The sequence below is a fragment of the Apus apus genome, chromosome Z (assembly GCF_020740795.1).
Source record: "Apus apus isolate bApuApu2 chromosome Z, bApuApu2.pri.cur, whole genome shotgun sequence".
Taxonomy (NCBI): domain Eukaryota; kingdom Metazoa; phylum Chordata; class Aves; order Apodiformes; family Apodidae; genus Apus; species Apus apus.
In genome coordinates, this window is record NC_067312.1 from 65,377,415 (window position 1) to 65,405,317 (window position 27,903).

Genomic DNA, 27,903 nt, shown 5'->3' on the forward strand with positions numbered 1-27,903 from the left:
CCCCCCCCCAAGATGGCCGCCGCCGCCGCGGCCGTCAAGGTAAGCGCGGGGCAGCGGGAGCCGCTCGGCCCTTCCCCGCCTCTCGCTCCCGGCCCCGCTGCCGGGAGGGCGCGGGACACGCCGCTTCCTTCCCCCGCCGGGCCCTTTCCCGCCCGCCCGCCCCGCGGCGGCAGAGGGGAGCCCGGGCCCACGCAGCCGGTAGCGGCCTGTCCGCCGCGGGGCCCCCGCGCGGTGCCCCCGCCTCAGGCCGTGCCCGCCTCTTCTGGCCCCGACCCGGCGGGGTGGGTTGTTTTTTTGTTTTTTTTTATGTCGAGAGGAAAGCCGGGAGCCTCTGCCCGTCGGGGCTCGGGTGCGGGGCTCGCTGCGGGAGGGGCCGGGCGGCCTGTGGCGGGGACACGCGGACGGGTCGCCTGAGGCCTGCCCGGCCCGGGGGTTTAGGAAACGGCAACCGAAGGGTGACCGGGAGGAGCGGGACAGTCAGCCTGGAACCCCGGTTTTGTGGTTTGACCAAAATGTGACTCGGTTTTCTCAGGTGAAGTAACTATTCTAGCGGTGGCAGCGTGCAGGAATGGGCTGTAAGCCACCTTTGCGTGACAGAGACGGCAAGTTTATTGGCTTAACTGTGAATTGGATGCAGCTTGCTGTTTATGGCCCTTTAATTGAAAGTCTTTTTAGTGTCATCGTCTTCCTCTGCTCATTATCCTCAAAACAGAAGAGAGGAACACGTGTATTCACGGGTTGTTAGTTGTCTCAAAGACTCATTAACTGATGGTGACAGCACTTAACAGGTACCAGTGGTGAAGACCCTCAGATAGACAAACATAGAACGTTACTGCACTGGTGCTTCAGTGCTTGAATCTGGGAAAATTCACCAAGGGGCAGGTGAAGAAAGGCACAGGTGTCAGTGAGATCATCATTTGGACTCCCACTGAGAAATGCCTTCGATTTTGTAGCTGCAGGTGCAGTAAGTTTTTGTTAGATTTCAGTTTTGTTGCTCTGCCTCAGAGTGTTTGAGATGGACTATGCTGTAGTAAAATACTGTGTTTCATTCCACTGCAATGCCATTTTAGTTTAGATTTAATTCCAGATAACCTTAGCTACAGCCTCCGTAAATTTTTACAGCTTATGTCTGTCGTGTCCCTTCACAGGATGCAAAGTCTGAAATGGAGCATGCAGTCTTGAATCTTTCCATTCTTGAGGTCACTTTGGGTTGTTACTGTCTTGCATTTTGAGGGAAAGTCTGAGTTTTCTCCCTAAGTCAACTCCTCTCTGCCATTCCATTGCCTTCAGTGCCAGGGCTTCTAGGTGGAAATAGGTGTCAGCTCCCTTGGGTTGATATCTCCGTATGGAGCCTAGACCAGCTGCATTCCTTTTGATAGTTCACTAGAATATCTGTAAAGCAGAATTTAATACAGAATCAAATTTTTGGGTCTCCAGCCCCAAGATGCAGCTGATATTCCTTGAGATTACGTAAACTGGAGGAAAAAATAAATGTGTATAATAATAAAAAATAATAATAAAAATTTTAATAGGAAGGATTCTCTCATAGAAGGTAAAATTTATGCTAGAGTTGGAGCTGCCAGCTCCAAGTTGGCATTATGTGGTTGGAGAATCAGCTGCTTCAACGACTCTCTGCTGGCCTAGCTTTCCTTCTAGTGAAATACCTCTCCTGTGAATTACAGTGAGCCCAACATTCCCGACAAGGGAAAGTTAGATATCCTCCTGCATCAAAGGGGAAAGAGGTTCTAGCTGACACAGGAAGTTAATAGAAGATCCAGATCTCAGATACTGTGTATTGTCGTTGGACCAGGGGAGTCTGGGTGCTTTTTAATTGCTATCAGTCTGAGGCAGTGTTGCCTCAGACTGCTGCTGAGGTGTTTTGCAAGGAGGAAGAAGGCAAAAGCAAATTCAGGGTTGTTCAGCTCTCCTGTGTGCTGTGGGTTCTCTGCCAGGGAGCTGTGTATATTTTTCCAGCTCATGTTGCTGCTGCCATTTCTGGCAGCGTGGCCTTTGGTGTGAGCACCTGCTCTGCAGCAGAACTGTGCAGAAGAAGCACATATTGATGCTGCTGCAGCAGCAGGCCTAGGGAACCCAAGAGCAAATTTGAACGGAACCTGATCAGGCTGATGCCCACGAGCAGACTGAGCTGCCACATATCATCAGGCCTGCTGCTTTCTGGTAGGGGAATGGTTTGTTACAATGCTTGATCTGTGTACACATAGGGACCTTAAAGCTCAAGTCATAAGGCACTAATAAAACAAGCATTATACAGATTTAAACTAGTTAGGTTACTGAAAGAACAATTTTTTTTCCTAGACTAAAGAAAAAAACCCACTCAATTTTGATGCAGGCTTCTGTTAGTGTACTAATAATCTTCTGTGTTTACTGAATGCATACGTGAACAATGCTAAAGGTGATCTGATTTTGAGTTTTGTAATTGCTTCTGTTGTGCACTTACATGCTTCATTAGGCAAAAAATTACTCATCCTAACATTTATGTAGTTTTTAAGATTTTCATGAACAATCTAATGATCTGAATGTTTGAGATAAATATGCAACATGAGTAGCATGGGATCGTCAATACCACTTCAAACAGTGATCTGTGTGTTCTCTAGTGCTAGAATGTGTTCAAGTTTGGAGATGGTGGCTTTTTACACTTGTTTTCGCTTGCACTACTTCTCATGCTCCACAAGGGGGTAGCAAAAGGAAATAAGAGATCGGAAGCCGCTTAAGCCTATCAGCATTTACACCGTCGGGTGTGGAAAGCTTTCACAGAGAAGATCAGAGCCTCTGCTTGATGAAACAAAGTGCTCGATGAGCCAACTAATATAGTGTTTGAACGAAAGAGGTCTCTATAAATGTGAAAATTAAGAAAAAGCCAGAGTAAGAGACTGTATGTTGTGGAATGGGGTGTTGTATGTTGAAGTCTGGCGGGTTTGCTTGAGAATTTTTATGTCTTTAAAAATAAAAAATGGTGGAGCCATGCAGCAGTAAATTATACTAGAATGTGTCCATTTTTTTTGTTCCATGATAAGCAACTCAGCCAAGATATGAATTTTTCAACTTAAAAGTGAGATGAACTTTGCAACAACTGGTTGCATTGGAGGGGAAAAAAAAACCAGTAACATTTTCTCTGTGTTTGATAAATAGTGACATTACTTTCAATATCATTACTAAGCTTGAGTTTCTGAAGGGCCTGACAGTACCCATTCCATCTAAAGAGCTAGAAGTGTTCTGAACTCAAAGGAAATCTTTACTTGTTTGAAAATAGAATTATCCCTAGAAAGACAAAACCAAAATAATTTTAAATTATGAGCTAGAATTAAGAAATTCAGATGCATTCTTCTTTAGCTGGAGTGTGAAATCACAGCTAAGTTTAGTCTCAGTGAGAATATATGTTTCAAAATTACTTTTTTCTTTCCCCTTTTCTTTTACAAAAGAGCTAGGACAGATGAGCAATGTCAAGAACAAGAAATTGATGATTACTAAAGCATGACAGATAGGTGGTCATTATGACTCACTTTATACTACTTTGTTACAAGTTGTATCAAACACACCACAGGGCTTCCAGCCTGATTTCCTAAGGAAATAAAATATATATTATTTAAGTGACCCTTTGCCCTCTCTTTTCCCTTTCCATTATGCTTTTAAACTGTAAGTCAATCTCATAACAATTTGGGGAAAAAGTATGTGGGAAGATTGCATTAAAAAGTAGGAGGAGCAGGAGTCTATTAAGTTTTTACTGAGGGAAAGATTGTGAGTTGAATAAAACCTGACAGCAGTGTGCCTACACAAAAGCCAATAAGTGGCCCAGTTGCAGTGCTCACAGTAGGTGAAATTGTCACCAGGTTATTTTTATTTCTCTTGTGAGGATGCTGTTGTGCTGTCCCCCTTTACAGATGGTATACAGAGACTACTTACAGAAACATGGAAGCTCTTGAATCTTGGCAAGTCAACATAAAAGCCTTCAAAAATTTTAAAAAAAGGTTTTCATTATTTAGTGTGTATAGTACTTGTGGGAAGCTGGTATATGTATATTCCTGGTAGCCATTTACATTTACATCTTCCCTAAACATCATCCCTCAGTTTGTGTTAACCCTTAATAAACCAAATAATTTGTTTAGTAAGCATTGGTCTTAGAGGCAATTTCTGAGCATGGTGGGGATTCATTCTAACTGCCACTCTAAAATACGGTCCTGCAGTGGCCATTCCTCTGGGAGAGGCAAACGCCATGTGTGAGCCCTTGGTCTTATTCAAAAACCCCTCCATATTGGGGGGGAATTTGCAAAAGCACCTGACAGGCAGTAGCTCCCCCAATATCGGCTCATGACAATACTATATAGTAATGTCTGGTGTTCAGTATAGTGGTTGTGTATAGGACTGCTTTTCCCATGCAAACAAGAACCCTTTATTACAATAAGCTTCATACAGGTGTCTCTCACTTATTAGAAGCATTCCCAAATAACATCCTTCTTTTTTTAATTGGGAATAAGTGACGGGTTGGCACATCTTCGTTTGTTTTCCACAGCCTTTTGAATTCAGTGTCTTTAAGAGGAGAATCATAGTGTAAGGAATCAGCAAATTGAATAGAGTTGTTTGAACTTAGTAATTTGAAATTTCTGGGTAACTGTGCTCAGGGTATTATGCTTTGCTGAGCTGTAGTCTAGTCCCATCTCAAGAAGAAAATGTATTTTGTAGCTACTTAGGCATGCTGTTAAATGGAGTATAATCTCAGGAAGACTAATGTGTACTTTTCTGTGTAAGATTGGAATTATTGGTGGAACTGGCCTGGATGATCCGGATATCTTAGAAGGAAGAACAGAAAAATACGTTGATACTCCTTATGGCAAGGTCTGTACAACCTGATTTTTTGTTACTGAGACTTTTGGCTGGTTTTAAATATGTTTTTATGCTTTAAGAATTTTCAGACTGCTAAATGAAGGCATAAAGAAGGTACTGTCACAAGACTCTTTCCTTTTAGTTGCTATGTATTGTTTGATTTGTAGCTTGTAGAAACAGGGTGTTATAAAGATGATGTACAAAGGAGACTATGCCTCTTCTCTTTTGTAGATTTGGATGAATTTACAAACTCGGTTCTGAATTTGCAGTCAAGAGGGATAAACCCTCTCTCTCATATTTGTGACCCTGTAACCGCTGAATTATGCTTTTACATAGCAATGCTGTCCTTACAGTCATGCTTATAACCATGTAATTTGAAACTGATATGAAAGTGAAGCTCAAACTGCTTTTGTGGCATACGTAAGTATTCGTCACCAACTGTCCTTCGCGTTGCTTCAGCTCTTTTCCCCAGCAAAAGGGAGTCAAAGCTGGAGGTGTTGCTCTCTACACAGTGTCCCATATGTTGTGAAGGACTATTCCTGTCCTAAAGCATTTGTAGTAGGAACAAGCAGGACAAAGGACAAGAGAAAGTTAAATATCCTCCTGCATCAAAGGGGAAAGAGGTTCTAGCTGACACAGGAAGTTAATAGAAGAACCAGATCTCAGATACTGTGTATTGTCGTTGGACCAGGGGAGTCTGGGTGCTTTTTAATTGCTATCAGAATGATACCTTATGAAATCTACCAGTGTAAGCTATTATACATACAGTAAAACAACTTAGGTGCAGTAGCAAGAGCCATTTTATGGGTAGAAGCTTGCCAGAAAGCTCAGCACTGTGGTGTGTGAAAAGCTGAATCCATGCCTCCATTCAAAATGGTTTAAGAGGAAAGTAAGAGTGTAAAGAGCAAGTGGAGTTTGTATGCACCATCCAAGAAGGGGAAAGAAGTAAAGATTTGACTTTTCCACTATCCTTCCAAGTCTGTTAACAAACTGCAAGAGAATGAAGGGAACTTTTCACCTCCATTTTCTGTACCCTGCTCTCCAAACAGTAGCCAGTGTTGATCTGAAGTAGAATTCACTGGCTAAAACAAACCAGTTGCCATTGTGTTCCCTATTTTATGAGAGTCATGGGATGGTTTAGGTTGGAAGGGAACTTAAAGATCATCAAGTTCCAGCCCTTCTGCATGGGCAGGGACACCTCCCACTAGACCAGGTTGCTCAAAGCCCCATCCAGCCTGGCTTGGACACTTCCAGGGATGGGAAATCCACAGCTTGGCTGGACTACCTGTGCCAGTGTCTCACCACCCCCATGGTGAAGAATTTCTTCTTAATGTCTAACCTAAATATAACCTCTTCCAGTTTCAATCCATTCCCCCACATCCTATCACTACACACCCCTATAAAAAGTCCCTCCCCATATCAAATGAGATCAAAGTATCCCAAATGCCAAGTGTTCCTTCTCCAGGACATTATCCCATCACTATGATGCTGGAGGAAGAACACCTCTTTGGGTTGTTCTGTCCATTGTCTCCTTCTGAGGTTGCACACTTGACAGCATCTGGATGATAAGGAATGACTGTGTCTGGAAGCTACTCACAAAGCAAAAATAGCACTATGCTTGTACCAGATACTTATTGAAGCCTTCATACCCAGGAAGGATGAAACCCAGGGCACTTCTCCTCCCTCAAAGGGGTCTGTTCAGCTTGGCACTGAGGGTACAGTGGCAGTACAGCATTTGGAGGGATGTTCTGTCACAGCAGTGGGATGCAACCGGTCACTCAAATTCTGTAGTGCAGTAGGTGGCCTACAGCAGGGCTTAGTGTTAATGAGAAGAGTAGGAGTAACTGCAGGATGGCTTCTGAACAGGGGAGTGGAAAAAGCTTCCTTGATCCTACACCTTTAGTCAGTATGGGAGATGGTTTTAATTTCATTTAGGAAACAGCTTAGATACTGTCTTTTTTCTGTTTTCCTCACAGAATGCAATATGAACAGGGAAAATAAATCTTGGTTGCCTGCTATGTTTTGTGAGAAACCACTATCAATAGACTGCCTATCTTTGAGCTTGTTTGAGCTCTCTGCTGAGTCCTCACCATTCTGTCCTGTGGGTCAGGTAGGATGAGCACCCTTGACCCATGCAGATGAGCTCAGAGCGATGGCCTTTGAAGGAGCACTCTCCCTGCATGCTCTTCCACGCCAGCTACCACACAAACTGCTGTGCCATGCCCTGTCCTTTGCCAAAGGTGCTCTCTTCCTTCTTTGAGAGATGGACCCACTGACCGCTAGGACACCAGATTTCTTAAAGCAGGTCCCATGGTCTATGTAGTGGAAGCTCTGGCTGTGGCACCACTCCCATAGCCAATTACTGATTTCCCTAATTCAACTGGCCCTTTCAAGTGCCTTTGACAAGGAGATGGTGGAGTCATTGTCCCTGAAAGTATTTAAGAGAAATATAGATACAGTGCTTAGCAGCATGATTTAAGCACTGATTGGGTTGATTACATTATGGTAGGGGGATTTAGGTTATGGTTGGACTAGATGATCTTCTGGGATGATTATGTCCAGGGTTAGGACTCTAGCATTAAGGGTCAAGGTTTAAGGGTCTAGGCGTAAGCATCTAGATTAAATGGTCTAGGGTTAAGGGTCTAGGGCAAGGGTCTGCTTTTATAGGTCTATGGTCAAGCATTGAGGGTAAATGATCTAGCTGATGTGGTGGTGTTAGGTCATAGGCTGGACTTGATCTCAAAGGCCTTGGTGATTCTGTGTTTCTGTGATTGACAAGAAGAGGCTCCTGAGTCCTTCACTGCTGCTCCCACAGCTGTGTAATCCTTCTTGATAATCTTCCAATTGCTCCTGGCTATTGCCACTGGTGCTCCCATGAAACAGCAGCAGCTGGTAATAGTCAGTGAGATGTATAACATTTGGTTTGGCGGTCTTTCAGTGACATCCTTGATATGAGCCCCTGGTAAGCAGCAGAGATGGACTGGTTTGGCAGATGGGTGCTTCTGTACCTTTTGGAGGAGAGTCTCCCACTACTATCACCTGTTGCCTTTTCTTGCCTGCACTAGTTGTTATGCAGTGAGCTGATTGGGCTGACCTACTCGGTTCCAGTATCTTAACCTGTTGCAACACGTTTTTCTTCTTCACCTTAGGCTCTGAGGCAGGTCTCTTCCTGCAAAGAGCTTCCTTTTCTCTCTTTTTTTTTTGGCTTCTCTCCTTTCTGTGTGTGCCAGTGCAGGAGTCATTGGCTGTTTGGCTGTAGTGTGTGACTTTGCTGCAGTCAGCGCTTGGATCCAGCTGTCTTACCTCCTTACCTCCTTTTCTGCCTTTTCACTGTTTCCTGCAGCTCAGCCACCTGCTGCAGGAGGCCTCCATGTGGACATAAAGGCTTTGACCAACCTGGTCTAGTGGGAGGTATCCCTGCCTATGCAGAGGGGGTTAGAACTAAATCATGTTTAAGGTCTCTTCCAACCCAAACTATTCAATGATTCTGTGAAGCTGAATGCCAAGAGGAAAACACAAGGTGTAGTTAAATAATTGTGTGCCCGTTTAATTCTACCCTGCAAAAATGCAAAGTGGACAATTCTACTTCCCTTAAATTTTGGTTTTTAATTCTTAAGGTTCATGGTAAAAACAGAGCCAAAAGACTTTTAGCTGAAAGTCTTTCTGGTGGTGACATTCTGTGGCACCTTCAATATTTGAGAACAGCAAAACAGATGTTTCTTTAATGCTGTTTCTTTACTTTTAAAAGCAGAATAATGGCTTACATTTTGTTCATGTAGAGTCCTTGAATTGTCTTCTGCTTTGGCCTTCTCAAATTGTAAGAATTGCCTAATAACTAAACTTAAGTTATTAGGGAATGTGGGGATATTTTTTTTAGGTGACATATGTGAAAGTTTAAGGGAAACTAGTATGAGAATTTTTGCAAGTCTCTGTATTGGCAGTGATCCTCTCATGATCTTTCAAGTTCCATCACTAATACTGGTAAAAATGCAATACATTAGTTTTTAAAGAAATAAGTATGCTTACAGCAGCTAGTATTCCAGCCTTTTTTTTTTCACCCTTGTTCTCTTCCACCATTTTTGTTGTGTCAAAATTTTGATATTCTATGGCAAATACATTAAAACCTTTTGGCATTCTATCTCCAGATATGGAAAATATTGTTCTCTTACAGAGTAAGATAATTCCTTGCAACAGTACTTATCTTCATCACTGAATTTTGAAGCTAGTTATAAAACTTCGTTCAGCATATACTTTCAGTTAGATTATTTACTTTTCTGGATGACAGAACTTGGTTCTGAATCATCTTGCTCCAGATTGGCAAAGTACCTTCTGGTTCTATAAAATTATTTTAGGTGACCCCCTGTATTTTTGGTCATAGGTATATCTGGGAAAAAAAAAAGTGAAGAGGGTTTCCACCTTGCAAATGAGCTTGGAATGTTTGCATCAGAAAAATCAGACCACGTGATACAACACTTAAGCTCCTTTTCTGTTTCCTCAAATCGATGTACATTTTTTGGTTCCTAAACTAAATCACAGGTGAAATGAAGGCTTGGGGAACTTTTTACTTTTACATCTCAAGTTTTCCTTAGACTTTTGTTTTGCTTGTTCATCCTATTTTCTGTTCTAACTTGCTTCTGAAGCAAGAAGAGGAAAAAATGAATTCTGTAAGCAGCGCATAATACTTTACACATATTTATGTTGCAGACAAAGGGAATTTATTTCAATTGCTTGCTGCTGTCATAATTTTAACCCTGGGTTAACTGCCCAGGGTTCTTTGCTTCCGTTTCTATTTTGCAACACTAAGTAACATATAAATGACTTGGATTTTTTTGAAAGAGGGAAGTAGTTAAATATATTAATTATTAATGTTTGAGAACTCTTCATTGGGGCTTTTATTAAATCCTATTAGAGCTTTAAGCTCTTTGTTCCACTGAAATTTTTTGTTATTTTACCAGCATTTCAAAGCTCCTGACTCCAACTGAGATAATAGTAGAGAGGTACGACACTGGAAAGAACTTGTGGGAGAGAGAAGCATAGCAAATGGAAGCATACACTAGCTTTCTTACATGGTTAACACAGTTTGAAATTGCTGTATCTTTCACTTCCTTGTACCTTTACACGTGCTAATTTATCCTTATTTCCTCTCTTTTAATGACCCATGATGCAGTATCTGCAAATTCTTTTCTTAAACTGTCAGTTTGTCATTTAGCAGGGTGTTCTTTGTTCAAAATATTTGTTTTTCTCTGCCGTGTTTCTAGCCTGCAAGAAAGCTGTTCAGGCAGTCACCTGGAAGATGCCATTAATGTGGTCTGTGGAAATCTGTGTTAAGATGACAACTTGTGCTATTACATGGCCACCCTGAAGCCTTTTGCAGTGACTAGCATGGCAGCAGATAGGGAAGGAAATCCAGTCTGCTTCAACTAGAGGTTGAAACCTGTCGAATTTCAATGCTGTTGAGTTCTTGCTGCATTAGCAGTGTATGCCAGAAGTCAGTGGAGTTCTGTGGTGAGGATGAATATAAAATAGCAGTTAAATTACACCTGTCTACCCCCAATCTCTTGGAAATTGGTATAAACTTGAATCTATAAAGTCTGTCACTTGTAAAGCAAAGGGTTCAGTCTTAAACTTACTGATCTTTACTTCGCGTTTTCATAGGAGGCAAGGAATTTTGGCTGAAGTCCTCCTTAGTGTTTTAAGAATACTTTTTTAAGAGTACTTTAAGAATCCTAGTGTTTGCTAAGTTCCGTGCCTATTATGTCACACAGTGAAATTGCTCTCAAAACAAACCGCTAAATGCTAGTGACTGAAGCTTAATTTAATTGAATATTCCAACATCTTCATGCCTTGGCAACTAGACAGCAAGGCTTTTGCCCTGTCAGAAATTCCACTCCTAAAACCATGTCTGGTTCAGAAGAGTAGGGTAAGTACATTAAATGTTTAAACGTCAATAGGTTAATGTTAAGATGAGACTTGTAAGTCAGAATACAGTACAGTTCTAAAAACATTTTCTGGAACATTCCCTGTATATTAAAATAAAGTGGTAAATCTGTGACTGGCAGAATTTAAATGCAGGTGATTGAGTAAATTACAGTGCTTTAAAGTTATGTCACATTAAAAATTACCAAAAAAGAGCTGTGCAACAGGGAGTAGAAAGTGGTGTTTTCATTGGAAATTATCTCTAAAATGCAGCTATGAATTCTAGAGATAATGTATGTAGCTATGTAATAATGTACTACTTTATTCTAGTTCTCTGCAGGTTGTAATAGTGTGTAATAGAATTAGCAGCTGTAAAACTAAAGGCTAGTTGAAATCTAACAGCAAACATTAACATACAAGTAAAAATATGTCACATAGCAGGCAATCAAACATTTCTAAATGCAAATATGAGTCCTTCCAGGCACTTGCAAAGTTGTGATCTGTAAAAAAAAATTGTAATTCTGCTAATAGTTATTTCAGCTTTAAATCCAAAGGCATGGAAGGAGAGATTGGCTCATAGTGGCTTCCAGCTTGCTCACAGTTTCTTTTACACTGAAATAAAAGAGTGAAATACTTGCAGTTCTGAATTGGGCAGGAGAAGCAGCACATCCAGCTCCACTGCTGTTCAGCAGCACAAATGTGGTTTAGCATCTAATTAAACAGAGGCCTTACATTTTGTAACAAAAAGGGACGCTAGAGGTATCATGTATTTCAGATCCCTGATGCATACAGCCCACAGAGCAGTTAATTTGTTGTAGTGGTGGTTGCTGCCCTGTGTGGGCAATATGACCATCTCCAAGGCAGGGCATGTGTCCCTGGTGGGCAGCTAAAGCTTTCTGTCCAATTGGTTAGTCGGGAGTAATGCACATTCTCATTGTGTAACTGTGAGAGGAGGCTCCCTGTTCTACCTCCTGGTTCCTGGGCTGACCACATACAGCACTGCTTCTGCTGCCTGAAGTTCTCTGTCATATCATAGTTCACTTATCCAAAGTGGGACTCCCAGCAGCAGGGAGTTTATCAGGAAACTGAAGGCAGTGGAGGGTGGGTTGGAGGAGTCTAGAACTCCTCCCCACACCCCTGCGTGAGCTAGGAGGCCGAGCTCGAAAAGGGACAGAGAAGAGAATAGGGAGTGTTACAGAAAGGGATAGACAAAATGTAACTTCTGTTGGGAGAGGACTTTTCGTAAGGAATGTACTGGTTAATAAAAATGTAACCAAAGTTTAAAGAATAGAGTGAAACATGCTAACCAGCAGCATGTACGGTGTTTTTTTTCCCCTCATAGTGTAGCACTCTTTGAAATACTGTTTCAAAGTGTTAGAAAGTATTACTGTTTCAAGCCGTGAAGAAAGGAATTGCAATACTAGTGTTAGTACAAGCACGGAGGAATTGTGCTAATCCTTTGGGTGTCAAGTTTGATCTTCCTGTTCCAGACTGTTTTAGTAACCTGCCATATCAAATTACAAACCCAAGCTGAAGAAAATGTGAGACTACAAGTTGTAACCTGTATTTCCTTTCATAACTAATTGTTTATTTATAAGTAGCAGTGAAGGTTTTCAGTGTGCTTGTCAGGCTGTAACTCATTCTTTGTTTGTTTTCCAGCCATCAGATGCTTTGATATTGGGAAAGATTAAAAATGTGGACTGTGTGCTGTTGGCAAGGTAAATGAGGATTTAATGACTTTTATATTGTGTGACTCGAAGTTATCCCAAAAGTACTTCTCTTTTTACATCTGGTGAACTGAGTTTTAACTTTGACTTCATCTTGCTCTGTGTAGTTGCTAGCCTAGGTAAGTGGTGCCTAATAGCCTCAGTAATCAGTGTGCTCCCTGGATTTGCACATTTCCTTTGTGAAACTGGGATATTGCCTGTTTCCAGATGAGCTATATGTCTAGTACCAATGTAGACTCTTCAAAATAATTATCTTTGATGGTTTAGTCTTCTGGCTGTTACCTTTACTGCTTAAGAGGCTGCATCCACTGTAGGTCTCCCTCCCAGGATCATTTTTATTAATAGAGCCAGTGTCCAGACAAGTGAGGGTGATGAATCAAGTCCAAGATCCATTCAGTCCAAGCAGTCAGAGATGGGACCAGCGACAGGGCTGGGGACAAGTCTGCAGCATGTGACCAAAGTCCATCCAGAAGAGAGGTTTTGAGAGAAACTACAGCACAGGTCTGAAGGCTGTCTAGGAGACAGGACTGGGGACAGGCACACCTGTGACATAGCTCAGGCCAGGAGTGAAGGCTGGGGCCAGAGCTTAGAGGTGAGAGAGCAGCAAGGCTCACAGACAGCTGGTATTGGGGTGGAAGCCTAGGGTGAGACTGGCCAGAGCAATTAGCACCCAGTGGTGCACTCAGTGCCCTGGTTCTTTTCATGCCAGTGTTTTTCCATTAAGCTGCTGACTTGCCATTTCTGCAGCTGCACTTCTGGCTGTTTTCACTTTTCATGTCTTGCATGGATTTTGCATGTGTTTTATTACACCTGAACAACACTTTTCTCATTTTCTCAAATTAAATATTAAGCCACCCTCTCATAGCTGTGCTGTATCAAAGTAGGTCTCGAGCTACAGATGGCTGAACTACTCTGCTGTGCTTTAGATCCCCACTGGGTTTTATGACCATTCACATAGGACTCTTGTGAGTTTACTTTTTGGGGCTGAAGTATCTGCAGCTTCACTTTGTGTTTTGGGAAATACAACGAGCTGCTCATGAATACTGGATTTAAAAATGAAGGCTGGAAGATGATTATTTCAGTGACTGCAATATGAAACAATGAATCTACATGCCTAGCAGCTTCTCAGAAGTGCTAATGACAACGTGGGAATCCTGCCTGTCAGTACTTGTTCATGTTGTGTGCCACTTCCAGTTCCCAGTTGATCGAGTTCTTAAAACCTTTTGGTCTCTGTGAAAGAATAAATCAGGAAATTAAGCCCTTTCTTTCCTCTTACGTGGCTGAAAATAATTTTCATATGCATTCAGTCATTATGTGAGAGATACACCTTTGCAGTGATGACAGAGATATCACAAAAGCTTGTGCTTATAAGACTAAGTATTTGTGGTGTTGGAGAAGAAAAATGTACTGCAACGGTGTGAAGTGATTCTTCTAATTTTTGAAAGCTGTCAAATAATTTTAACAGCAAAGAGAAAAATGTGATGATTCTACTGTTTTCTTTGTGAAGGCAACAGATTAAAACAGTGTGCTATTTCTGTTTTTGATTTCCTGTAACATGCCACTCTTTTCTGGATGTGAGAATAAAAGCAGCACTTCTAAGAACAAAATTTGTAGACGTGTATATACATTTTATGCATTTGTTGTAGTTTATGAAAGATTTAATTTGCTACACCTCTGTGGAATCTTTGGATTCTATTGAACTGACTTTAAAAATTCAGAGAAAAATGCTTTTTCTACTTTTGAACCTGCTGAAGTATATTTGGATTGAATTTTCCATGTTCTTTTCACTGCAGTCTCAATTGAACTTAGAAGTTTTGTGCTTAAAAAGAAAAATACACCACTACTTAAACACTGAGAATCTTAACACAGTTAGGAAAACAAGCTACTTTGGAAGTAGCTGAAAGGTTCACTTTAACTTCCAATACTGTTAAGGAAACTACATTTCCTGGAATTCTCTTTGTCTGGGAGAAAGAAGGACATTTCAATCTGATTTATTTTCCTCTCTTGCAACATGTATTTTGGCAGACATGGAAGGCATCATACAATTATGCCATCAAACGTCAATTACCGTGCCAATATCTGGGCATTAAAAGAAGAAAATTGTTCACATGTGTTAGTGACTACTGCCTGTGGTTCATTACAAGAAGAAATACAACCTGGTGATCTTGTCATAATTGACCAGTTCATTGACAGGTGAGTAACATTTCTTTACCTTGGTTCTTATGGCAAATGGTGTGATTCATACAAGAAGACAAGATAGGAAACAGGTATGAGATTACAAGAAGTTCAGCTCTAATGGACACAGAAGAAATACCAGGCTTTGCAAAACAGCCTCAAATTAACTGAAGTATAGCTCCTTGGGAAGAGCCTTCCTTTGAGAGGAGATCTCCTGTTCTCAGATGCGGGGAGGAACATGGATAAGAGCACTGACTGTTCTAAGTTTTAAGACGAATCTGAAATGAGATGGAGAGGCATAAGAAAGCCTAGTAGGAACCAGGTAGGAAAATATATTCAGTAATGATGAGGCTCTACAGAAGAGAGATCAAATGCAACACAGTGGGGAAAGAGAGGAGGTTGTCTTAAAACAAGGATAGATGCTAACATTATTTATTTGCTAGGAATGGCTCAATGGTTCAAATCTGCCTTTATTCTCACCCTAAGCCTAGGAACTTACAGACATGTCACCTGGCCCCATGTTGAATAGCACTGGCCTTTGCAGGGTTGCAGCCTTCTCTTCAGTAGAGAAATTGTTTCATTCTGACTGCAAACACACATTGTCCGTTCCTCAGAGCAGTTACAGGTCTTATTGTTACTTATTCTCGTGCAGTTTGTGTGTATGGTGCTGAATATAGTGGCGTTTCTTTTTTAGGTCATGAGTGATGTGGCCATTCTCTCCAAAGGACATAGGATACCTCCAAGTCAGAGATTAATACTGGTGCATATTTGATCTTTCTTCAGGCCTTTTCTGAGTGAAAGGGCCTGAGTAACAACATCTAAGGAAATGGACTATGGCTTTTCCCATTTCCTCCAATTCTAAATAATTATTAGGAGACACTGAAAAAAAGTGTAAAATCAGATATATTCTATTTGCAGATCTTCAGTATCCCCTAAAGGAAAAATTAATATTAGTGTTTCAACACATTTTAACAGCTGTAGCCCATTTTGCATATGCGTTTAGTTTTGTATTAAGTTTTGTATTTTAACCATGGATTGAATTTGGCCATTACCTGCCTTTTCCCCTGTAAAGTATGATACGTGACACACTGGGAGGAAGAAGGGAGTGTCTCAAAGAATTTTGTTCTAGAGGGTTTTTGTCATCCAGTTGTCTGAGTTAGCTTCAGGCAGTGCATTTGAAGGTATAATGATAGCAGGTAACAGTTTCAGTAGTGGTCAAAATGGCATACTGGATGGTAAATTCTGCAGCATGTTTGACTGTTTCCATGAGAGAAAACAGTTTCTCAGTTGAAAGAAGGGAGAAAAAGGATTCTTCTATTTTGCAGGCTGCCAATGCATATGTGTAGTCTTTCTGAGAATTTGAAGACATCCTGTTGCAGCTTTTTCTGGTTCAGAAAAACCTCACACCTCTCTTGTTCAGGAAGCTGTTCATATGAATTCCCATCCTCTCAATGTAGTAACGCAATGATAGGAACAAGCTCTAGCTTTGTGGCAATTCAAACTTGATCCCTTCCCCTCCTGAAAGCTTGCTGTGCTCTTTGTTTTTTCAGAGATTACTTGCCTAACTATTAAATGTAGCTAATTTATTTTGGGGAGAATTACAGCATAAGGAGGCTGTTTGTGTAATTTAGAAGCAAATCAGCATTACAGTGTCTTGTGACCAATAGATTTTCTCTAATTAATTGAGAATGCCCTCCTTTAATAACACTGTTATACTCTTGAGCTAAATTCTGAAAGGTTTGTACCAAAGAGAAACAGTATTGCAAGTGGCCATTAATGTAATTCTGATATTTTTGTTCCCTCCTAGGAAAGCAGTTGTTATGGATTTGTGTAATTAATCTTGCTTTCTCTTCCATTTTCTCCCCATTCTTCCCTCTGAGCATGTTTTCTGCTTTTCTAGGACAACGAAAAGACATTGTACTTTATACGATGGACAGCATTCCAGTCTTTCAGGAGTATGTCACATTCCAATGGCAGAGCCATTCTGCACCAAAACCAGAGAGGTTAGTGAATTCTGTAACAGTATTTAGAAATTATACTATTACAGTGCTTATTCATGATACAGTGGTCTGATTATGCATTCTTAGAATGCAGAGGCAATCTGCACCTCTTTAATCCTGTTTCTGAGAATGTGTCATGGTATTAAGGAAAAATGGAAGGCATGGGAAGTAAAATATCTTGTGTCTATAGGAGCTGTGTTCCTAAGGGAGGTTTGCAGAAGATGTCAGTTGGCAATCTAGATTTTTCTGAGATTTTAATAACAGAACAGAACATCTTTAATTATCAGGTAAAGAACCAAGAGAGCAACAAAGTGACAGAGCAGGTAGACAGAATAGGAATTAGTTCCCTTTATGTTCTGAATAAAACTGCACCTATGGTAGAGGCACTTTACATACTTAATACAAATAATTAAGTAAATAGCACTTCAGCATTCACAGAAATTACAATATTACAATTAAGTAAATAGCACTTCAACGTTCACAGAAATTACAGTATTACATTTGTGCTTTTGTGCGTTGTAGCAGTGGGTGGTGGCAGAGAGTCAAAGTTTAGTTTAAAGGGTGCTAAATGTAGAAACAAAGTAAATTACAATAGTCTTCTTATCTGTTACTCTTAGTTTTGGCACTTCAGGCTTTTTCAGGTTTCAGAAAGACTTAGTCTAAGCAGTATCAAACACTGCTCTGTTTTTCAACACATTGATAAGCTTCTGGGAGAAGTATATATGGGATTAATTATACCACCACAGCATATTCTTAGACCTGAGGAAAAGGGAAGGTGAAGACAGACCTGGCATTTTATTATGAAATGCTGTTATGGAATGATCAGAAGGTTCAGGGAGGTATGTGCTCCAGGGCCCAGAGATGCTTAAAGAATCAGTCATATCCGCCTAAGAGACTCTCTTTGTCCAGTCAGTTACTACACTGAGCAGGACAACGACAAATTGTGAAGCAGGTGGCCCAATCTGCACCTAAAGCACGTACAAAAACTTGTGCTGCTAAGCTGTTCTGCTCTCATCACCAGTTTGCTTCAGTGTCATTATAGGCTATTTTTGTAAATTGACCAGACACAGTGTGGTTTTGAGCTACCCATCAGCAGGTGCAGAGCCCTGTTAGAACAGTGCTTCAGTACACTGGGAATCAAGGTGTTGTGCAATGAAGTAAAGATATTTTAAGTCTCATGGGGAAGCAAACCACTACATATTATGTATGTGCAGGCTTTTCTCTTCTTCCATTGAACATTATGAAAATACTTTGTGCTTTTCATGCAACAAGTGCACAGCCCCATGGTCTTACCAAAGATTGGCTGGCATATAGTTGCTTACTGACTTCAAACATCGTGTCACATAATGATAGAAGCAAAAGGAGTTTGCTGAGAGCTAACTGTGCACTTTCTGAAACTGATTAAAAACAGTGTTATTACTGAAGTGATTGGCAGTACTTCACGCTATGTCTCTTTCTCATTTTGTAAAAAAGGCAAGTGGAAATTGCATAGGCCATTTCATGAGGTTGCAGGAAACTTACACCAGGGCTAGTTTTCATTCAGTGAAGTAGATAGAGACAATGTTCTTTGTGCGTTACATTTTTCGAAAAACCGACAAGAGAAATGGTCTTTTTCAAATAGAGAAAAAACATTTAGGTACTTCCCAGTCTCACATGTGATCATTATCTCATTAGCCCATGCATTCTAATCAGCATAACAGATGTTTCAAAGAACATGTGGGTTTGAGCTGTTAGCGAGGCTGAAAAGAGATGCTTTTGCTTCATTTGAAAATACCAGATAAAAGTGCCTTAAACTTTTTTTCTGGAACTATCCCTAAATATGATCGGAATAATTTCATCCCATTTTGCCTTAATTCAGGGGAATTTCATAGATAAATGTAATAATGATAAAACCAAAACTATTAATGTAACAGACTAATTAAGGAATTTTGCGTGAAAAATCTGAAAACTTAAATTACATTAAAAAACTTAAATTACTTAAATTACATTAGTGCAAGTACATGAAAACATTCCATTTTATTTGGTTTACACACTGTGTATTAGATGGTAATCTGAAAGGTGTTTATCTTTTCTCCAACTGCAAACTTCTTAATAATGTAGTGTGCCTTGGATACTACTGCTTTTAGATAATGAAGCTCAGTGTAACATCTTATAGGGACTAAAAGTTGGAACTTTGTAAAGAGTTTTGGGGAAATACTGCTTACCTGTGGTTTAAGTCAAACCACAATTGAAGTTGTCTGTTGATTTATTAACACTGTGATTAACTGTGATTAACTGGCAATCGGTGAATCATACATTTGGAATGAATTTCAGCAATAAACCACAATATTAGGTGTGATTAACATCTGATTAATGTACAGCATGTTAATAAACACCTACAAAGTTCTAAGTGTTCTGCTGTGGCTAATCCCTGGCAGCTTTGCTTTGACCTTACACACATGTTAATCCACTTACATGCACAAATACCCTTCCCCAGCACAGGTGGGTTACATGCACACCTACCCTCTTCCCACTTCCCTCTTCCCACCCACCACTCATGGGAGTGCATGTTTACCTGTTTACATGCATCTGTGGTGGGAGATGCGAGTACTCCAGCTTTACATGTAGTTAGGCTGCTGCACACAACCCACTGATCTATATGCCAGCAAGGAGGCACCCCACAATGTCACGCACCACGCTCAAGGTAGCACATATGGATGCTCCAACCAGCTGGAGTGTCGGTTTCCCAAAGCACTGGCAGGGAGGCTGCTCCACATGTCCTGTGTGAAGGTCATGGTGCTGACAAGACAGCTTCCTGTGGTGTCACACTAGGTTTTTATGGCTGCTGTTTTGTGGAGATCTCTCCTCTCCTGTCAGATTTTTTTCATGCTGCTTTTATACTTATTTTCAAGCTTTTATTTTCTTATGATGACCATTTTAAATGCATGTCATCAGAGTTACTTTCCCCTTCCTACTCAGGACAGTTGTCCTTGTCAGGGTGTCCTAGTCCCATTTACATGTGCTGGTAAACTCTTATTCCAACTGTATCAACTGGTGTTAGCTAGGCCATTTACCAAGGAAGAAAGTCACGATGATTCTGCCATATAAAAGTTCCTAGTTGGAACTGTAAAGACTGTGAAGTATATGGTATATGTAGAGTCATGGTATATGCCCAGTGACTGGCATAGGAAAATGTGGTTATAATTTCTCTGCAGATTCCCAGGGTACTCTTTGAAGTATAGGCTTGTAAGTTTGGCTTTCAAAAGTACTGTTCTCACCAGCTCAACTCCACCATGCTGTAATGTAGTGTTTAGTGGATGTTTCCCCATACTGTTCTCAGTGTAAGCACAGCCTAAATAACATGCAAAAATTTTCTGTTTTCCAGTCTCACTGTTCTGCATAGAAAACAGTAATCCAGCTGATACTGACAAAACTACATGAGTTCAAGATCATTCCTGTTAGTAGGATTACTAATTTCTCTTGCCGGATAAGGAAACTGAAACTGGTCCATGGTTTTGGACAGCTGTGACCATAAGAAGCTGGACTGCTTTGTACAAAGCTAATTTCTTTTGTATGTATGGGATGCAAAAGCAGTGCACCAGGGAAATTATTTCCCAATATTGGCATGTTTTGCAGATTCTTATTGAGACTGCCAAAAAGCTTGGGCTCCAGTGTCATTCCAAGGGGACAATGATCACAATTGAAGGTCCTCGTTTCAGTTCTCGAGCAGAAAGCTTGATGTTTCGCAGCTGGGGAGCTGATGTTATCAACATGACCACAGTGCCTGAAGTGATTCTTGCAAAAGAAGCTGGAATGAGTTATGCTAGTATTGCCATGGCAACAGATTATGACTGCTGGAAGGAACACGAAGAAGCAGTAAGTGAAACTTTTTTCCTCTGGTTCTTGTCCCGAGGGATCTGGATGAGAACCTGTCAGTTTTGATAAGAGATCACATACTGAACTAAGTTATTTTCTTACCTGCATCAGTATCACTGAGTTATTCTGTATTAACGATTGTGAAAGAACAGAATGAATTGTTGCTGTCTTGTTCATTTTCATAAATATGCTTTGCTACTAGTAAATCTTTTGTCTCCTCTTGTCTGACTCAGGGGGCCTGTATGTATGATGTTCGTGAGCTCTGTGTATGAACTTGTCTTCCTGTAATTAGTCTGGTGATTTTTCTTTTGCAGCTCTGTGCAAAATGGTGTATATGCTTTAGTTCTCTTTGTGTGAAATATAATGAGATGCATACCCACAGCATAAAAGTTTTTACTGGCTAAAAACGATTGTGGTGTTTCAAGGTTTCGCCTTTGAACATAGAGTTGTATGAGTTAAATTAATTTATTTGAGTATTTAAGATGTGTGCCATCAAAATTGAGATACACAACTCAGTTTTATTGTATTTCTAGGTTTCAGTGGATAAAGTTTTAAAGATACTGAAAGGGAATGCAAATAAGGCTACTAGCATACTCCTAACTGCTATACCTCAGATAGGTTCCATGGAATGGACAGACACCCTGCACACCCTGAAAGTAAGTACACATTTGAGGCTGATGAGTATTTGGGACAGTAAATGTATATATACACATAATATATGTATATTTTCCAAGATATTTCTGCTTAAATTGTAACTTCTTGGAGTAGATGCCTCAACAGACCAAATCTGTTCAAGATGGGTAAACAAATTCAATTAAGACTCACAAGCTTTATTGTAAAGGTCTAGCTTCAATTTTACAAGAAGTGTTACAAAAGGTAAAAAAATCAAGGACTTCTATAAATGGTTGATGAAGTGTTCATAGCACCAGTAAGGCGGTGTCAGGGAAATTTCTGGATAGGATGGGTCAGCCATGGGTGATGTGCAGCTCTATCTTCTGTTCACTGAAGGGAGTTGTGTAGTGACGAGCAAATCCTTAGCAGTTGTTGCTGTAGTGCTCATGAAGTAGTGACATTCAGCATCCTGTAGAAAGCAAGGAAGGCAAGTACAGATGCTGGAGTTCAGGTGAGCGTACTTGGGTTTACAGAATCAGAGAATGTTAGGAGTTGGAAGGGACCTATGAAGATCATCGAGGCCACCCCCCCTGCCAGACCAGGACCAAAAAAACTAGGGCAGATCACTCAGAAAGGCATCCAGACAAGTCTTGAAAGTCTCCAGAAAAGGAAGACTCCACAGCCTCTCTGAGGAACCTGTTCGGGTGCTCTGTAACCCTCAGAGTGAAGAAGTTCTTCCTCATGCTGAGGTGGAACTTCCTGTGCTCAAGTTTGAATCTGTTGCCCTCATCCTACCACAGGGCATAAGAGCTTGTCCCTGCCTTCTTGATGCCTTCATGTATTTATAAACATTACTTACATCCCCCTCAGCCTTCTCTCTAGACTGAAAAGCCCCAGCTCTCTTAGCCTTGCCTTGTAAGGTAGGTGTTCCAGTCACTTGACTATCCTCATAGCCCTCCGTTGAGCTCTCAAGTAGATCCCTGTCCCTCTTGAACTGGAGAGCCCAGAACTGGACACAATACCGTCTCCCACAGCATCCTTGTAGATACGTTGATCAAGTATGGGTTTGGTGATCAGGCAGTGAGGTGGATCAAGAACTGGTTGAAAGGAAGAAGTCAGAGAGTTGTAGTCAATGGGGCAGAATCCAGTTGGAGGCCTGTGACTAGTGGAGTCCCTCAGGGGTCAGTACTGGGACCGGAGTTGTTCAACATCTTCATCAACAACCTGGATGAGGGTACAGAATGTACCCTCAGCAAGTTTGCTGATGACACCAAGCTGGGAGGAGTGGCTGACACACCAGAAGGCTGTGCTGCCATTCAGAGAGACCTGGACAGGCTGGAGACTTGGGCGGGGAGAAACCTGATGAAGTTCAGCAAGGGCAAGTGTAGAGTTTTGCATTTGGGGAAGAAAAACACCATGTACCAGTACAGGTTGGGGGCTGACCTGCTGGAGAGCAGTGTAGGTGAAAGGGACCTGGGGGTCCTGGTAGGCAGGAGGATAACCATGAGCCAGCAATGTGCCCTTGTGGCTAAGAAGGCCAATGGCATCCTGGGGTGTATTAGAAAGGGTGTGGTTAGTAGGTCAAGGGAGGTTCTCCTCTCCCTCTATTCTGCATTGGTGAGGCCGCATCTGGAGTATTGTGTCCAGTTCTGGGCCCCTCAGTTCAAGAAGGACAGGGAACTGCTTGAAAGAGTCCAGCACAGAGCCACAGAGATGATTGAGGGAGTGGAACATCTCCCTTATGAGGAAAGGTTGGAGGAGCTGGGTCTCTTTAGTTTAGAGAAAAGGAGACTGAGAGGTGACCTCATCAATGTTTACAAATACGTAAAGGGTGAGTGTCAGGAAGATGGAGTTAAACTTTTTTCAGTGTTGACCAGTGATAGGACAAGGAGTAGTGGATGCAAATTGGAACATAGGAGGTTCAAGGTGAATATCAGAATTTTTTTTTTTTTACTGTGAGAGTGACAGAGCACTGGAACAGGCTTCCCAGAGAGGTTGTGGAGTCTCCTTCACTGGAGACATTCAAAACCCGCCTGGACGCATTCCTCTGTGATGTGCTCTGGGTGATCCTGCTCTGGCAGGGGGGTTGGACTGGATGATCTTTCAAGATCCCTTCCAACCCCTAGGATTCTATGATTCTATGAATATTCCCAAGTGAGGTCTCACCAGGGCCGAGTAGAGGAGGAGGAGAACCTCCCTTGATCTGCTGGACACACTCCTCCTAATGCACCCCAGGATATCATTGGCCTTCTTGGCCACAAGGACACATTGTTGTCCCATGGATAACTTGTTGTCTACCAGGACTCCAGGGTCCTTCTCCACAGAGCTGCTCTGTAGCAGATCGCCTCCTAGCCTGTACTGGTGCATTTTGTTGTTCCTTCCCAGGTGCAGGACTCTGCACTTGCTCTTGTTGAATCTCAATAAGTTACTCTTTGCCCAGCTCTCCAGCCTGTCCAAATCTCACTGAATAGCTGCTCAGCCTTCTCCTGGGTCAGCCCATCCTTCCAGCTTCATGTCATCAGCAAACCTGCTGAGAAGACACTCTGTCCCATCATCAAGGTCATTGATAAAGAAGTTGAACAGGGCTGGACCCAGCACTGATCCCTGGGGGACTCCACTAGTTACAAGTCTCCAGCTGGACTCTGCACCATTGACCCCCACTCTTTGGGCTCTATTGTGTAGCCAGTTCTTAATTCATCTCACTGTCCATTATTTTATCCCACATATTCTGAGCTTGCTCACGAGGATGCTATGGAAGACTGTGTCAAAAGCCTTGCTAAGGTCAAGGGTGCCCTGCATCTACCCATTTAGTCACAACATCATGGAAGACTATCGGATTAGTCAAGCATGACTTCCCCTTGGTAAATCCATGCTGACTACTCCTGATAAACCTTCTCTTGCATGTTTTTCGAGATGACCTCCAAAATGACCAGCTGCATCATTTTTCCAGGAATGAAGGTGAGGCTGACTGGTCTCTAGTTTCCTGTATCATCCTTCTTGCCCATTTTGAAGACTGGAGTGATGCTGGCATTGCTCCAGTCCTTAAGGACCTCTCATGTTTGCCATGATCTTTCAAAAATGATGGAGAGTGGCAGGGCAGTAATATCAGCCAGCTCTCTCAGCACTCTTGAGTGCATCTCATCAGGGACTTGTGTACATTCAATTACATAACTGGTCTCTGACCCACTCTTCACTGACTAGTGCAGAGTTTTCCCTCCTCCAGGCTTCCTCTCCTATATCCAGGGTCTGAAGCTTATAAGGGCTGGTCTTAGTAAAGACTGAAGCAAAGAAGTTATTCGGCAACTCTGCTTTCTCTGCATCCTTTGTTACCAGGGCTTCCACATTGTCCATATTCTTCCTTTTACTACTGATATATTTGAAGAAGCTCTTTTTGTTCGCCTTTACTTCCTTTGCCACTTCAAGTTCTAAGAAGGCTTTGGCCTTTTTTGTTGCCCTCCTACATACCCTAACAACATCCCTATAGTTCTCCCAAGTGACAAGTCCCTTCTTCCACGAACTGTACTTTTCTTTCTTCCACAAGACTTTTTTCAGAACATCCTTGCTTATCCATGCATGTTATTTACCACCTCTGCCTGATTTCCTGCTCAAAGGAATGCACCTGTCTTGGCTTGGAGGAAGTGTTATTTAAAAATTAACCAGGTTTCCTGGTCTCCCTTTCCTTTCCGTCTTAGCCCATGGGATTTCTGCAAGTAGATCTTTGAAGAGTCCAAAGTGAGCCCTACGGAAGTCCAGGGTTATAATCCTGCTTACTGCCCTGCTTCTTCCTTGTAAAATACTAAACTCCACCATGTCATGGTCTCTGTCACCAAGGCTATTCCCAACCTTAATGTCCCCAGCCAGACCTTCTTTATTCATTAATACATGGTCTAGCAGTGCACCTCTCCTTGTTGGTTTTTCCATTAGAAGACCCGGCCCCATCTCAAACTCTCTCAGTAATTAAAAGAAACAGCTCTCACAGCTGCTGGTGCCGCTGTCGCTCCCCACTCCATGCTGACGTGTGGTGTAAGAGATCTGCCAATATTAACTGGTTAACTAGTTAACAAGTAGGTGTCATCTCATGGGAAGCAGCTCTGAAGGGCCAAGGAGCTCCAGAAAGCTGGCAGGTCTTTAAGGGCAGCATTCCCCTAGCACTAGAGTGATCCACAGAAAGACCGATCAGGAGGCTGACTTCGCTAAACAAGAAATAAAGCTCCACTATGAAGATGCAGCCTTCCAAGGGCTGGAAGCAGGCACAAGCTACCAAGAAGGAATCCAGTGACAGCAGACAGTTTCTAAAGGGAACCAATATAGTAGATTCTTTCTTATTTTTATTAGGAAATGTATTGGTGAGACAGGAAAAACTGTCTTGTCAAGAAGAATTTTAACTCATAACAGCTGAGAATTGAGCTCTGCACCTTTGTTACAGTAAGGCTCAACCCCACAAGGATCGAGAGGGAATCCATACTGGGATGGTAAAAGGAATGTCATGTTAGAACTGATTTTTCTTCCTGATTCCAACTTAACTACCAGTTCTCTACCTCCTCACCCCAAGTGGTACAGGAGGATTGGGGAATGGGGGTTGAGTTCAGTTCATCACACGTTTCTGCCGCTCCTTCCTCATCAGGGGAAGGACTCCTCATACTCTGCCGCTGCTCCAGTGTCGGGTCCCTCTCACAGGACATGGTCCTCCGTGAACTCCTCTGGCATGAGTCCCTCCCACGAGGTGCAGTTCTTCCTGAACTGCTCCAGCATCATTCCCTTCCATGGGCCCAGAGCTTCAGGAACAGACTGTTCCAGCACAAGTCCCCCACAAGTCCTGCCAGAAAACCTGCTTCCCCATGGGCTCTTCTCTCCATGGGTCCACTCATCCTTCCAGGAGCCTGCTCCCGTGCTCCCCATGGGTTCACAGCCTCCTTCAGACATTCACCTGCACCCCCAAGACTTCCTCCATGATCTGCAGGTGAATATCTGTTCAACCATTAACCTCCATGGTCTGCAGGGGGACAACCTCCCTCACCGTGGTTTTCACCAGAGGTTGAGCGTAATCTCCACTCCAGCACCTGGAGCACCTTCTCACCTTCCTTCACTGAACTCGATGTCTGCAGAGTTGTTTCTCTCACATGTTGCCATTCCTCTCTCTGTCTGCCTTTGGGCATCAGTTTTTTCCCCTTCTTTATTTTCATTATCTCAGAGGTGCTGCGACCATTGCTGATGGGCTTGGCCTTGGCCAGCGGCACATCCATCTTGGGACTGGCTGGCATTGGCTTTGTCGGACATGGAGGAAGCTTCTAGCAGCTTCTCACAGCTACCAAAACCTTGCTATGCAAACCCAGTACAGATTGCTGTTCTCAGTACCAGTAAGCCTGTTACATAGGTTCAAAGAGTTGCAGTGGTGAGTCATTTTTTGTAGAGTCTGCCCTGCCTGTCATTCTCTAAACTTTTGTCGTGGTGGAGTAAGTTGGAGACACAATGCACATCAAAAGAGTTGAATCTGTTTGTAATCCAAATGGAAGCTATGTAGTCTCTGTAGCATTTTTAAATGTAATTCTGCTCTTCATTGGCAGAGGAAGCATTCATCTACTGTGACTTTGTATTTCAGACAACAGTGCAGTGTTCTGTCATCCTGCCAAAACAGTAACAACCTGGATGGACCTCGAAGTTTGGGTGCTCACAAGAAAGACTGGATCACTTCGGAACTTCCAGAGGTTACAATATCTTCAAAAAATGTTACAAGCCTGAAAAGAATGGAGTAAATGTAGACTGATGATAATGCATAAGACAGCTCTTATAATCTTCATCATGATTGAAAGTGTGTAAGATGGTTAAAGTTAGATTTTGAGTATGTTTTTAACTTGGAAGAGCTTTACTGTCAAGCTAGATCAGACAGTGACTAAAGGAAAAAGTCAGTAGCGGTTTGTGATCCCCTTTTCAGTGATACCTTTTAGCTGGTGGAAGAAGGGAAAGGCTAGGTAATACTCTTGTTGCAGTTCTTAAAATAAGATCTAAGGAAGCAGATACACTACTTGATTTACTATTTCTGCCTCCCATCTTTTCCTTCAACAAGGCAATGTTTGCAGTTCACTTCAGAAACATATCAGAAAAACTAAACAATTTCAAAATAAAATTATACTATTTTTATACATGATCCTTATTTTTTATTTAGTGTTTCTTTTTTCTTAAAGCAGTGGGTTTTGTTTGTGTGCTAAAAGACATGGTTTAATAATTGTGGTTCTTTCACAGCAGAACTTGTGAATTACTGTTCTCATTTTTAAAAATATAAGGTAATGCCTAAACCAAATTTGTGCCTGAAGAAGTACTTATGTGTCTTGCAGAATTGTACAAAAGATTACTTTGCTGCCTGGGTCCTGAACGCTGTGCTGGCCTTTTGCTGCTTCAGTGACATGAACAACTCCAGTTTTAGTTTCTCTTTTAAGTGATAAATATGCTTGAGTGCTCTGAATGTATGCATTTCATTTTTTTATACAATTCAACTTCAACATAATAATGTGCTGCTTCTTGTCTAGTAAATAAAACAAATGAAAACTATGCTTCTCCAAACTGTGTGGAAATTGTTTTTTTAATTTACTTCTAGTCATTAGTGAGTGCCATTGTTGAAAGAGGTTGGTGGGGGGTACTCTGTAAACACCACTTCTGGAAAGACCACTTTTAGAAAATACTACACTGCTTGGAACTTCAGGTTCTTAAGGTTAGGTCCTTGAAACAATTCTGAGACAGAAGTGGATCAGAGTGCGATTCAATCCAAGCAAGGGAAAGATGAA

At 41.8% G+C, this 27,903-nt stretch overlaps 1 protein-coding gene across 2 annotated transcripts; it reads left to right on the forward strand.

The window, feature by feature from the left end:
* Positions 1-27,682, forward strand: MTAP (methylthioadenosine phosphorylase). Of its 2 annotated transcripts, XM_051643174.1 has the most exons (8): positions 1-39; positions 4,765-4,851; positions 12,415-12,473; positions 14,508-14,675; positions 16,558-16,660; positions 20,273-20,512; positions 21,046-21,168; positions 26,724-27,682. In XM_051643174.1, exons 1-8 carry the CDS (start codon positions 13-15, stop codon positions 26,760-26,762), a joined length of 846 nt encoding a protein of 281 aa, XP_051499134.1. In that variant the 5' UTR covers positions 1-12; the 3' UTR covers positions 26,763-27,682. The 2 variants fall into 2 exon arrangements, with proteins under 2 accessions (XP_051499134.1, XP_051499135.1); XM_051643175.1 differs by lacking the exon at positions 4,765-4,851.
* Positions 27,683-27,903: the final 221 nt, after the last annotated feature.